The sequence below is a fragment of the Phascolarctos cinereus genome, unplaced genomic scaffold (genome assembly GCF_003287225.1).
Source record: "Phascolarctos cinereus isolate Bilbo 61053 unplaced genomic scaffold, phaCin_HiC Scaffold_4;HRSCAF=312, whole genome shotgun sequence".
Classification (NCBI taxonomy): Eukaryota; Metazoa; Chordata; class Mammalia; order Diprotodontia; family Phascolarctidae; genus Phascolarctos; species Phascolarctos cinereus.
In genome coordinates, this window is record NW_027555847.1 from 181047414 (window position 1) to 181060327 (window position 12914).

At 37.1% G+C, this 12914-nt stretch overlaps 1 protein-coding gene across 2 annotated transcripts in view; it reads left to right on the top strand.

Moving 5' to 3' along the window:
• PIP5K1B (phosphatidylinositol-4-phosphate 5-kinase type 1 beta) overlaps positions 1 to 12914 on the top strand; it is a 334132-nt gene that overhangs the window by 199014 nt on the left and 122204 nt on the right. The window contains exons 6-7 of one of the 2 annotated variants that reach the window (XM_021001802.2): positions 6862 to 7014; positions 12299 to 12598. In XM_021001802.2, coding sequence (XP_020857461.1) covers positions 6862 to 7014; positions 12299 to 12598 — 453 coding nt within the window. The remainder of the gene's footprint in view (positions 1 to 6861; positions 7015 to 12298; positions 12599 to 12914) is intronic. The other variant, XM_078152809.1, reaches the window with a different exon arrangement.

Genomic DNA, 12914 nt, shown 5'->3' on the forward strand with positions numbered 1-12914 from the left:
GTTTCCTCAACTGTAAAGTGAGCTAGAGAAGGAAATGGCAAACCACTGTAGTATCTCTACTGAGAAAACCCAAATGGGGTCATAAAGAGTTGGACATGACTGAAAAATGACTTAACAACAAATTAGAGGTAAGACAGAATTAAATCAAAGAGGTAAGACAGAATTAAAGGGGATCAGGAAAGGCTTCTTGAAGAAGGTGGATTTTTAGCTGGGACCTGAAGGAAAGCTGGGAAGTCAGTATGCAGAAATGAGGAGGGTAAACATTACACGTATAGAGAACAGCCAGTGAAAATGCCCAGATTTGAGAAATGGATTGTCTTGTGTAAGTAACAACAAAGAAACTGAATCATTACAGGGTTCAAGATATAAGAAGACTGGAAAGGAAGGAGTGGGTCATGGAATATTTTAAACACCAAACATAGGGTTTTGTATTTGATCTTAGAGGTTATAGAGAGCCATTGGAATTTATTGAGTCGTTTAGTGACATGGTCACACTTGTGCTTTAGGAAGATTCCACTTTGATAATTGAACAGAGAATGGACTAGAATGGAGAGAGACTTATGGCATTCAAACCATCCAGCAGGCTGTCAATGAAAGCATCAGGGGGTGCCAGTGTCACAGGAGAGAAGGAGACCTATGCTAGAGATGTTACAAAAGTAAAATTGACAGACCTTGGCAACAGATTGGATACAGGGAGTGAGAGAAAGTGTGGAGTCAAGGATGACACCTAGGTTGTAAGGCTGAATGACTTGTCTTGATGATGGTACAGGGAAGTTTGGAAAGGAGTAAGGGATCCACTTGTAAAAAGCAAGAGTTGAGTTGTAGACAAAGTCTTGAGAAAGGAAGAATGAAGCAGTGTATAAGGCAGTATACAAGTATCAAATTAGTGTTACAAAGAGTAAGGAGAATGTAATCACTTCCAGACAGGGTTGTTGTTTTTTGGGCCCTCTTGACCCAAAGTGAGAACCTGAAAAGACCTTAATTTAAAAGGGCCAAGGTCTCCCACTGCATCCTGGGCCACCTCTAGTCATCCCGATTGATATCTGGCCACTGGACCCAGATGGCTCTGGAGGAGAAAGTGGGGCTGGTGACTTTGCACAGCCCTCCCTTACTCAAATCAAGGTCAATTGCAAGTCATGTCATCATCTTCCTGATGTCATGGTCCTCTTCCAGAACGAAGGACAAACCACAACCACACAACCTATTAAATCAACAAGTTAATGAGCATTTATTAAATACCTAACATGTCCCAGAAATTGTACCAAGTGCTTTTCAGGGAAGGTTTCATGGAGTAGGTAGAGGTTGAACTGTCTTGAAGCATATGTACAACTCTGGGCAGAGAGGAAGGACATTCCAGCTCTAGAAGGGAACTATGTGAGCAGAAGTGAGAAAGCTCAAGACGTTTTTAAGGGAAGGTGTCTAGACCAATTTGGTTAGAGCAGAAAGTTGAATAGAAGGGATATTGGAAGATAAGGTTGAAAATGTGAATGTGCCTTTTTTCAGTCACTGTGTTTTTAGTTACTCTACCTGTCGACATGCTCTGCTGTGTTGAGAGCACTGTAATAGGCAACAAAAGAAATAAAAAGCTTAGATAAAATATGGTCCCTGCCTTTAACGGTGTTACAATCAAAGAGAAGGTAAGATGTAACGGTTGACCTGTATACATGGTTCTGTTCCATTTATCCAAAAGTTTGTGGTTCCCTGGAAATAGAGGAGTAATTGCTGTGTACCTTTGGCTGAATGGGCTGACCTTTCTGATCCCAAGAGTCTTTCTTAGGCATGATATCTCTGAGCTCTTCAAAATCCAAAGCCCTGAGGACTTGCTTTGGTGAGTCTCAGGCATGCCCACAGCTCATCATTAAGGCTGTGGGACTCTAGGGCACTTCCTAGTGATTTAGAAGAATGGGAACTGAAGAGGCTCTTATTGAAAGGCTGAAAAATCAATGTGCTTCCTTATGTCCTGAAGGTCTTTTTTTTTAATGGATTTTGAGTCACAAATTCCCCATTTGATATACTTTTCAAGGCAACTCCTCCTTATCTAACCAATCACAATGGATGATCTGTTTCAAAGGGCTCCTGAGCTTAAAAAGTGACACTTGAATTGAAGGAATTCTAAATGGAGCAGAAATATTGAAGCTAAATTTCTCTTGATATGTATGTGGATGTGATGACTAAAGGAAAATACACTGAAAACTTAATGCATATATTCTGCTTCCTGCCAAATTCAAGCTATTAAAAAATAGCTACACATGCCCTATGGTTGCTTCAACCCAAATCAAGTGCCATTAGAAGATCAATATGTGTGTGTGTGTGGTGATTGATATGCATATGTATGTGTGTGTGTGTGTGTGTGTTTTAGACATTGAGCAGAAACGTTCAGACCACACCTCTGATTTCAGTGGCGTAAGGAACTCCTAGTAAGAAAATGCCCTCTACCAATATGACTCATCACTAACTGCTCCACAATTTAGAGTCTTAGAGAATTGCTTGGTGCTCTGAAAATTTAAATGATTTGTCCAGGATCGCATAACCAGGCATAGGACTTGAACTTAGGTTTTCTTGGTTCTGAGGCCAGCTCTCTGTAAACTATGCCATACATATATGATTGTGTGCACACATGTGTGTGAATGTGTGTGGGTCATCACATTGGTGATAATAGTGGTTAGGTTCCCATGTCAGTCCCTAAAAGTCTATTTAACCTATAATGTATTTGAAGAATAATATCAATTAAGCTATTTAAAAAATTTTTTGGTCCAAGCCTGTGATTCCATCATTGTAGGGAATTCTCAGGAAGGATAGCTCCCTCTGCCAATGCAGATTGACAATTGCTTTTCAACTTACCGTCTTAGAAAGAGTTTCATGGTACACTAAGAGGCTCTGGGACTCATCTAGGATTACATAACCACCATGTCTCAGAGGTGAGATTTGAACCCAGGTCTCCCTAACTCCTAAGCCAGCTCTCTTCTCCACTACACCAAGTTGCCCCTCCTATGTGCATATAGATAGACATCATATTTAGCTTTACATTGTTGCATCTCCATCTCAACTTCTCTGAATTCTTCTGTTAGGTTCCTATAGCACATTAACGTTCACTCTGTGCACGCTGATTATAAGTTTCATGTTGAAACATGCAACTACTAGACTGTGAGGCAGTCAGGGAAGTTGTCTCAGAGAAATGCAACCATTCAAATGCCCCTTTTTCCTCCTTCATTTGTAAATGAACTCACACCAAAGGGAGGAAAGGAACCAAACTGAATTGATACCCATCCTTCCATAGACAGCAAGCTATTAGTTTCTTCCCATCTCCAACATGTGCACTGTGATGCCAGAATCTAGTGTACATTAAATGATGGCTTTTCAGTCTCAGGAAGTGCCTGCTTGAAACAGCAGGGTGGCTGTTTTACGTTCCACGCTGTTTAAGGGAAGAAAGACAGGCAGGCAAAGTATCTCAGTGATGCTACACAACTTTGCACTGTTAATTTGCCTTGGCAGGACACAGCTGTGCTGTAGCTTTGCTTTCTCCAGTGGGTGAAATAAGAAGGCACTGCAGGAAACAGGAGCAAGACAATTAATAAATGTGAACAGCTTGCTCGAGTGCAAGTGCCTGGAAGATGTACAGATGTGCCCACGTGCACAGCAGAGGACCTGGTTGATCATGGCCAGTTAGAATTCTCCTCTTCCTTTTTCACTTCATCTTAAAAGATAAGATTTCAAAGAACCAGTTTTCAAACAGTTGTTCCCAAGAGATGTGGGGTGAGAAGACAAGGAATTGTAGAGAATAATAACCACATTCCTATAAATAGAAATTTAAGGAGCACATAACACTGTGCTAAATATTAATTTTTAAAAGTTATTAAAATATTTTGCTTTTTTGCTTTTATTATCTTAACATAATAATTATGTCAAGAAAGTAGGGGAATAATGGAAAACCAAATACATGAGAAAGAATTCATTATATTACATCACTGCTGATAGAATAAGTTGGTTTTTAAAAATTCAGGTCTGAATTCTGTTTTTCTCTAAACACTCCTTCCTTGTCCACCCCAGTTTCTTTATTGACAACCTTTAATTTCCTCATTCAAATATTTTTGTCCTTCTATATCTTTTTTCATTGTATCAGAAAGGACTAGTTCCTTATAGGATTACATAAAAGTAGCCATCAGGATTTCTAAGGTGCCAAGCTTATAACCAATCAGTTTAATTTTCCCCATGTTTTTCGACTGGCTACTTGATAACTCTATGAAGGAATCAAGATTTGCTCTTGCCTCAACTGGGATCTTTCAATAGTGGTTTTGTTCTTTTTGAAACTGAAAGGGAGATAGCTATCCTCCTGTATTTTCTGAGTTTTCTTAACACTTCATCTCATGTATAGCCAGCTATCTGTTCTCGGCTTATCCGTATTTTACATGATCTCTATGCACCAGAGGCCATCTTTCTACTTTATCACCTAACTAATTATACAGCATCAATACCTGACATGTTTCCTAATTTCCTGTGACTCCACTGGATTCCCTTCTAAGGTTTTAAAGAATCCATTTTTGTTTCCTTTGTTATTTCCTTTTTATATCTTGGCCTGGCAGTCAGCAATGTGAATGTGCAATAGACTGGTCAGGGGAGAAAAGGTGGAGAAAATGAGTATATTGATTTTCTTCAAGAGTTTAACAACCACCTTTTTTAGGTTTTGAATAATTTATGTGTGTTTGAGTTAGTTTGCTTGGGGAGTTTTTTTGTGAGGGAAAGTTATCAAAGCAGTTTTTATCTTAGAATTCAATGGGTACAAAGGAAAAAATCCCAAGACCTTCACCCCCCTCCCCTGCTGGTCAATCTCATCATCATGCCAAAATATTCTACTTTACTAATCTAGAACTCTAAAATTCTTCTGACTATAATCTCCTATCCTTCAATTTCTCCCAGGGTCTCTCTCCTCCTAAAACTCTGCATTCTTATCTCCAATCACTCCACTGATCCGCCCTGATTTCCCAGTTAGGCTTTTCTGCTCTGTCATTACTTTTGTTCTTGACCCTTTGGTTAACCAGTTAAACTTTTTACTATTCTTCACCCTCTAATCATATATTCCTTTGTTTGTGTAGTCCCATCACCTAGTACAGGGCTTTACACATAATAAGCCCTCAATAAAATAAGGATAAAAATAAGGTTGAAGAGTTACTTAGCTGCCTGTTTTTGAAGGGCCTCAAATAGCAGGTGAGGAATCTCAGCTTAATTCTGAAGACATCAGAGAGCCACTGAAAATTGACCAATAGAGGGCTGATGTGTACCAAATGATATTTTAGGAAGATTACTTCTCTCCATACCCTGCCAAGTTTAAATTCTATCTTTTAAATGAAAGCTGCCCTGATTACCCTTCTGCCCTCTTTTATATATAATATTGACTGTATATATGCTCTTTTTTTTGTATTACAAATTTATTTTATTTTCAATTCATGGAACAAAATAATCATTTCCATAAGACAGTACAATAAAAAAGATGATTGCACATGAAAATCTACCATGTACAACTTGCTGTTTCTTCCAAATATACAACAAAGTTGTCATGTAATTTTTTTTCCTTTCCCATCCTTCCTGCCCTGGCTCCAGAACTGGCTACCAATAGACATAGATAGATAGATAGATAGATAGATAGATAGATAGATAGATAGATAGATAGATAGATAGATAGATAGATAGATATAGATAGATGAATAAAATCATTCTCTTTGTGTGCTTATCACATAGTGCCTTATATTCTTAGTGAACTTTTCATGTTTACTCATCTTTCTTTTTTTTCCTCTCACAGCAAGATCATGATCATCTAAGGCCATTTTAGTCTCCCATAGCATCTAGTTTAGTGCCTTGCACATTATAGGCGCTTGGTCAATATTGCTCTGACTATATTTGTCCATTGATATAACACATTTGAAACAGTTAATTCACAGTGAAAGAAGCTGTTACACTTGAAAACATGATGCAATGGGAAGAGTAGTGGATTTGGAGTTAAAACAGCCTGGGTTTGAATTCTGGTTCTCCTAATTACTATCTGTATGACCTTGGGCAAATAATTGAAGTCTCCCTGGGTTTCAGCTTCTTTCTTTATCTCTGAAATGATAAGGTTGGACTAGATGACCTATGTGCTCCCTTCCAGTTCAGAGTCTAAGATCTATAATGTTGTGCATGTTATTTTTAGTCAATTGACTAAACTAGCTAATCAATAAACATTTCTTAAGGGCCAGACACTGTCCTGTGCAAACAGCACCTGCAGAGAAAGGCAAAATGCAGTCCCTGCTCTGACGGAGCTCACAATCTAAGAGGGCAGACAACTATGTACAAACAAGCTATAGACAGGATAAATTGGAAACAGTTTTTAAAGCTTAGATCTAGTGATTAAAATAAAGTGGTTTTCAGTGGTTAGGTTTGTCAGCATTAACATGTTGAACACACACTGTGCATTCTGTTGCTAGCTAGCATTTATCGACTAATTCTTAGAGGATGGAACCTTGCTCATCATGTTAGTAGGTACACAGTTTGGTTCCTGATTTTTCTAGTGTTTCTGGTTGTATCATTTGAAGGTCCTTTTTTTTTTCCCATGCAGGCAGTTAAAGTGTAAGGTGTCCGTTCTTTATTGGAGGTAACAAATATACAGATTCAGGTAGAAAGTATTTCCATCCTGTCTATTAATACTCTCCCTCTAATGGTTATAAAGGTTAAGAGAAAAAAAAAATCAAAAGTGACACAAATATCCTTCTCACTACCTTGAAAGTATACTTATTTAAGATCGAGAAAGGCACATTCAACAATTTTTCAAGCTTGCTTTTCTTTCTCAGAAGCAGCATGGTTTATGTGATGATACTGTTGTCTCCGCTTTAGTATTCCATCTGCAGTGAACCTTTAATAGAATTATCCAACCCTGGGGCCAGTGGATCCTTGTTTTTTGTAACTAGTGATGACGAGTTTATCATCAAAACAGTTCAACATAAAGAAGCCGAATTCCTTCAGAAGTTGCTGCCAGGTTACTACATGGTGAGTACAGAAACCTGGGAAGAGATTCCTCCTTTTAGTCATATGACTACTTTTCTGAATCATTTTTCTTTCTCCTGGTTTTCAGAGTTAATTCTTTCACTTTGGCTGACTCAAAAAAAAAATCAGGGATTTTTGACACTCAGTGTCAAAATTTTTTTCTATTTTTTAAAGAAAACAAAACATGTACCAGGAGAGCTTCGATTCATGGCTCAGGATTTTGATGACTAAAGAGCTGAGAACAAATATATTAACATTTTAAAAGCCACAAGCATATAACCCAGGAAATTAGCCAGAGGATCTATATCTTTTTTTTTTTTTTTGGCTAGGCAACTGAGTTAAGTGACTTGCCCAGGGTCACACAGCTCAGGTCCTCCTGACTCCAGGGCCGGTGCTCTAGCACCACCTAGCTGCCCTCAGAGAATCTGTATCTCTAGAAAGCTAAAGAAGTAGTAGTATTACTTGCTTTAAGTAAGCAGGTATAAAACTCTGGATTTACTTGATAAAATCTCCAGCATCTAGAGAGGGGTGGGAAACCTGCAACCTCAAGGCCACATGTGGCTAGGTGTGGCCTTTTGACTGAGTCCAAGTTTTGCAGAATAAATGCTTTTATTAAGGGGGTTTCAACTCGGGTCTTCCTGACTTCAGGCCCATTGCTTTATCTACTACATCATCTAGCTGCCCTTCATTCTCATAGACGAGACAGCAATTACATATAGAAGTACATACATAGCATAATTCTCAATTGACTAAATACAAATATATAAAAAGCAAATAAAAATAAGATAGTTTGGGAAGCAAGGCCAGTATTCACTTAATTCATTAAAATAGAATTCTACTATATAGCATTTTTCATTGTGTTTATTTTTATTTTTTCAGCCAAAGACAAGGTTTCTTAAAGATCCACCATATTGGCCAGACTCTTAAGGAATCTAAGCATTTGTATCCCTAATGCAAGCAGGCCAGATTGAATCTGAGCCCTTTAATAGAGACAAGATGGACCTTACGTACAGAAAAACTTCGGAGGGATCTAGGAGTGGACAAGTAGTTTGGGGTGACTTGGAGGAGGGGTCTGGGAGAAGGGGTCTAGGGAAGATCTTGATGGGAGTGACTGGGTCAAGAATGGGGTCTAGATAGGATCAAGGGTGAGGCTAGGTTGAGGGTAAATGAGAATTAGGAGATTGAGAGATAAGGAAAGGCCAACAGATAAGATTATAGCGTCAGGCAAATGCTAGAGACTTCCTTGACCAAGTGAGAGAGTCCAAGCCCTAGAGCCTGCAGACAAATCGACTCTAATTCTCTTTGGTGTAAGGGGCAAAGGTCTTGGCTTGGGCCCATACCTTGTCATTCCCCACTCAAACAAATGTCTCATTGTTTTTAAAATACCATTTTATTTTAAAAAATTTGATCTGTACCATGTACAGTGTTTAAGGAACATATTGTTTAATTAGAGCTATAATTTTTACTACATTTGTTATTTTACTGATAAATTTTTGATATTTTTTCTTAATTATTCCCAAACACTAGATATTCCCAAATATTTCTACCATTTTCTTTTTCTACTTTTTTCTCCCTCCCCCACTTTTTTTTAAGACTAAGTCTATCAGACTGAAAGTTCAGAGCCTATTCATGACCCTGATCCATTCTGATCAAAACAGGAATTCCATTTCTCACCTGAGCCAATTTACCTCTCTTAATCACACTATTTTGTGAGCCCCTACTCTGTAGGGGTCAAATCCTGCCTTCTGTGCTTAATAGCTCAATGACCCTGGGTGAAGTCACTTAAATTCCCTGAGCCCCGGTTTCCTCATAGAGATAATAATGCTTGTAGTTTCCACTTTACAGAGTAGTTATGAAGATTAAATGGGGCAATGCATGCATTTTACTTTGCCACTTTAAAGCACTACATAAAAGATTACTATCATTATAATTATTGTTGTTGTTGTTGTTCTTTAAAGCACTTTTACCAAGCTTCAAGCTTTGCAACTATGTGGCACCATGGATACAGAGTGCTGGACCTAGAGTCAGGAAGACCAGAGTTCAAATTCAGTCTCAGGTTGGAGCCTCACTGGCTTTGTGATGCTGGGCAAGTCATTTAACTTCTGTCTACCTTAGTTTCTTCATCTCTAAAATAGGGATAATAATAGCATTTAACTCCCAGAGCCATTGTGAAGACAAAATGAGGTATTTGCAAAGAGCTTTGCAAAACTTAAAGTGCCATATAAATGCTATTATTATTATATAAATGTCAGTCATGATTGCTGTACTAACAATAACTTCCTTATATCATTCTTAAGGTTTGGCAAAGTATGTTATATGAATTATCTTACCTGAGCTTCACAACAATCCTATCAATTAGATAAAACAGCTATTATTGTGCTCCATTTTACAGATGAGGAAATGGTGCCTTAGAGAGAGGTTTTATCATTTGCCTAGGCATGACTATTGCTACTGGTACCTTTGTTATAATGTCTCCCTATAGTTGCACTGCCTTGCATTATCGTCATTAAGGTAACAGACAAAACGTGTCCATGAACTTATGTAAAAAAACTCTATTAGCATCCTGAGAAAAAACTGATGGGATAAGTTTTCTAATGATAATTATTTATAAATTTTATTAAGGTAACCTGTTTAAATCTGGTTTTTCTTCTTTGTTGGACTCATTTAGAGGGTTAGACTCATTCATTTATGCTGATGGTTCTTAGATCAACATAGCTTCTGCTTATTTAAATAAATATGGCTTATTACAAGCTAATTCATTCTATGGGATTTTCAAAAGAAAGAATATAGTTTCCAAAGAAGTGACACATATATGTCACGCCTATTAATTCATAAATACTTATTTTCTTTCTAGTCATAATTTCCTATATCAAACTATTAAATGCATAGACTTTTTTAAAAAAAAATTTAATAGAAGATTCCCTTAATCACAAATCTAGTTTTTGTTTAACTTAGAGCCAATTTCATGAAATCATTGGGTAATAGATTTAGAGCTGGAAGAAACCTCAGAGGGCATCTAGTGCAATTCCATTTTTACAGAAGAAAAACAAAGATCCAGACCTTTCTCAGTGACTTGTGTAAGGTCATATAGTTACTATATTATATGTACTAATGGAGAACTTGTATATATGGAAAACTTGTGAATCTGACTCCCAATCCAAGACAAGCTATAATCAGTTCAGTTATGTCCAACTCTTTGTGATGCTATTTGGGTTTTTTTTTTGGCAAAGATACTAGAGTGGTTGGCCATTTCCTTCTCCAGCTTATTTTACAGATGTGGAGACTGAGGGAAATAGGGTAAGGGACTTGCCCAGAATCACATAGCCAGAGAGTGTCTAAGGCCAGATTTGTGATGTCATTGGTCCTCTTAAAAAAAAAAAACACAAAGGACAAATTCAGTAAGATGACTCTTCCTAACTCCACTGCACCACCTAGCTGCCCCACAAGACAAGTTAACAAGCATTTATTAAGCACTTACTATTTAAGAGCCATCCCCATGTTCTTTCTCCTGGACCATGTCACCTCTCCTCATGATCCATCCACTTCATTCAGTTTTCATGTCCTGGATTTAGGATGAAAATTATGTAGCATTAAGCAAAATTAGAATCTGAAGCAGACAAAGATAAAGAGCAAAGGTAATTCATGAGGATGATTACACTTGACATTCCTTCCTAATGCTATCATGAAAACACCACTTTGAACAAACAAGGAAGAGAGAAGATCGCAGGCCATAAAGTGGGTAATTTTGGTTACATAAAATTAATATTTTGCAGAAACAGGTGCAATTAAAACAAGATTAAAAGGGAAACAACTGGGGAAAAAATCTTTGCAGGAAGTTTTCCTGATAAAAGGCCTAATTTCCAAGATATATTAAGAACTGATTAAAATTTATAAGAATAAGAACCATTCCCCAGTTGACAAATGGCCTAAGGGTATGAACAAGCCATGCTAAAAAGAAGAAACCCTTATGGCTATCTATATCATATTTTTAAAAATGCTCCAAATCATTAATAATTGGACGAGTGCAAATTAAAGCACTTCTGGGATTCCACCTCACACCCATCAGATTGGCAAAGTTTGAAAGAAGAAGGAGGAGGAGAAAAAGTTGGCAAATAATGGAGGGGCTGTGGAAAAATAGGTACATTAATAAACTTTTAGTACCAATTTTTAATTGGTACAACCATTCTGGAAAGCAATTTGGAATTACACACAAAAAGTATTAAACAATGCATAGCCTTTAATGGAGCTATATCACTGCTAGATCTATACCCAAAAAGAAGTCAAAGAAAGAGGAAAAGGTTCTATATGTATGAAAATACTTATAGCAGCTCTTTTGTGGTATCAAAAAGTTGGAAAGTAAGGGGACACAATTCAGTTAGGGAATGGCTAAACAAATTATGGTATATGATTGTGAAGGAGTACTGTTGGTTCATAAGAAATAAGGAAATAAATGTTTTCGAGGAGACATGGAAAGACTTGTACAAACTAATGCAAAGTGAAATAAGCAAAATCAGAAAAACAATTTATTCTATAATATCAATTATATTTTTAACATAACATCAATTTTGCATGTTATGAAAATGGACAGTTTTGAAGGCTGATGAAAAACTGATGAAGAATGAAATGAGCACTACTAGAAGAACAATTTAGGAAATAACAACATTGTTAAAGCAAAACAACTTTGAGAACTGTAAGAATTTTAAGCAATAAATAATATTCTTGACTCCAGAAAACCAATGATGATGCATCTTATCCTCTTCTGGACAGAGATGGTGATGACAATGATGATAATGATGATGGTAGCTAGCATTCTGTAACACTTTACAATTTGTAAAATACTTTACAGATATTATCTCATTTTATCCACATGAAAACCCTGAGAGCTAAATGCTATCATTATTATTATTACTCTCATTTTACATATGAAGAAACTGAGGCAGACAGATTAAATGACTTGCCTAGTGTCACCCAGCTAAATGAGTGTTTGAAGCAGATTTGAGCTCGGGTTTTGTTGATTCCAGGTCCAGCATCACTGCCCCACCTAGGTGATTTGGGGTTGAGAATTAGACATTTTTCAAAAACAGCCAATGAGAGAATTTGTTCTCCTTGACTATGCATATTTGTTATAAGAAATTTGTTTTTCTTTTTTTAATTGGGCAGAGAGTGAGAGAGAAAATAGATAGCTGTTAGTTAAAAAAAAACCTTTAACAAAAAGAACCTCTTTGATTTATTGGCACAATTGTTTAAAAGGTTATTTTGATTTTTCTTTCTCTCTTTTTTGTTCTAGAACTTAAACCAGAATCCTAGGACTCTTTTACCAAAGTTTTATGGACTTTACTGTGTGCAGTCAGGGGGCATTAACATCCGGATTGTGGTGATGAACAACATTTTGCCTCGCTCAATGAAAATGCACTTTACCTATGACTTGAAAGGTTCTACGTATAAGCGACGAGCATCCAGAAAAGAGAGAGAAAAATTAAACCCTACATTCAAGGACTTGGATTTCTTGCAAGACATGCATGAAGGATTATATTTTGATACAGAAACATACAACGCATTGATGAAGACACTCCAGCGAGACTGTCGGGTAAGGAGAGGCCGTTATTATGATTTGTACTGCAAAGTCCTGTTCCCTGATGAACACTTGAGTTACTAACTCTCTCATGTGGATGGGAGAACATCACCCTGGCTACTGCTAGTTCTTGTTTTGGCAAATTAGTAATAATATTTGCAAAAAAAATTTGCTGTAAATGAAGTAAACATAGAGTTTTTCAGTCTGGAATGAGTTAATAAAGGATAAGACATTTACTAAGGAAGGCTTATAATGTACTGAATTGTTTGCTAAGAGTTGGGGACATGAAAACAAAAACAAAGATCGCTTTTTCCCTCATGGAGCTTACATT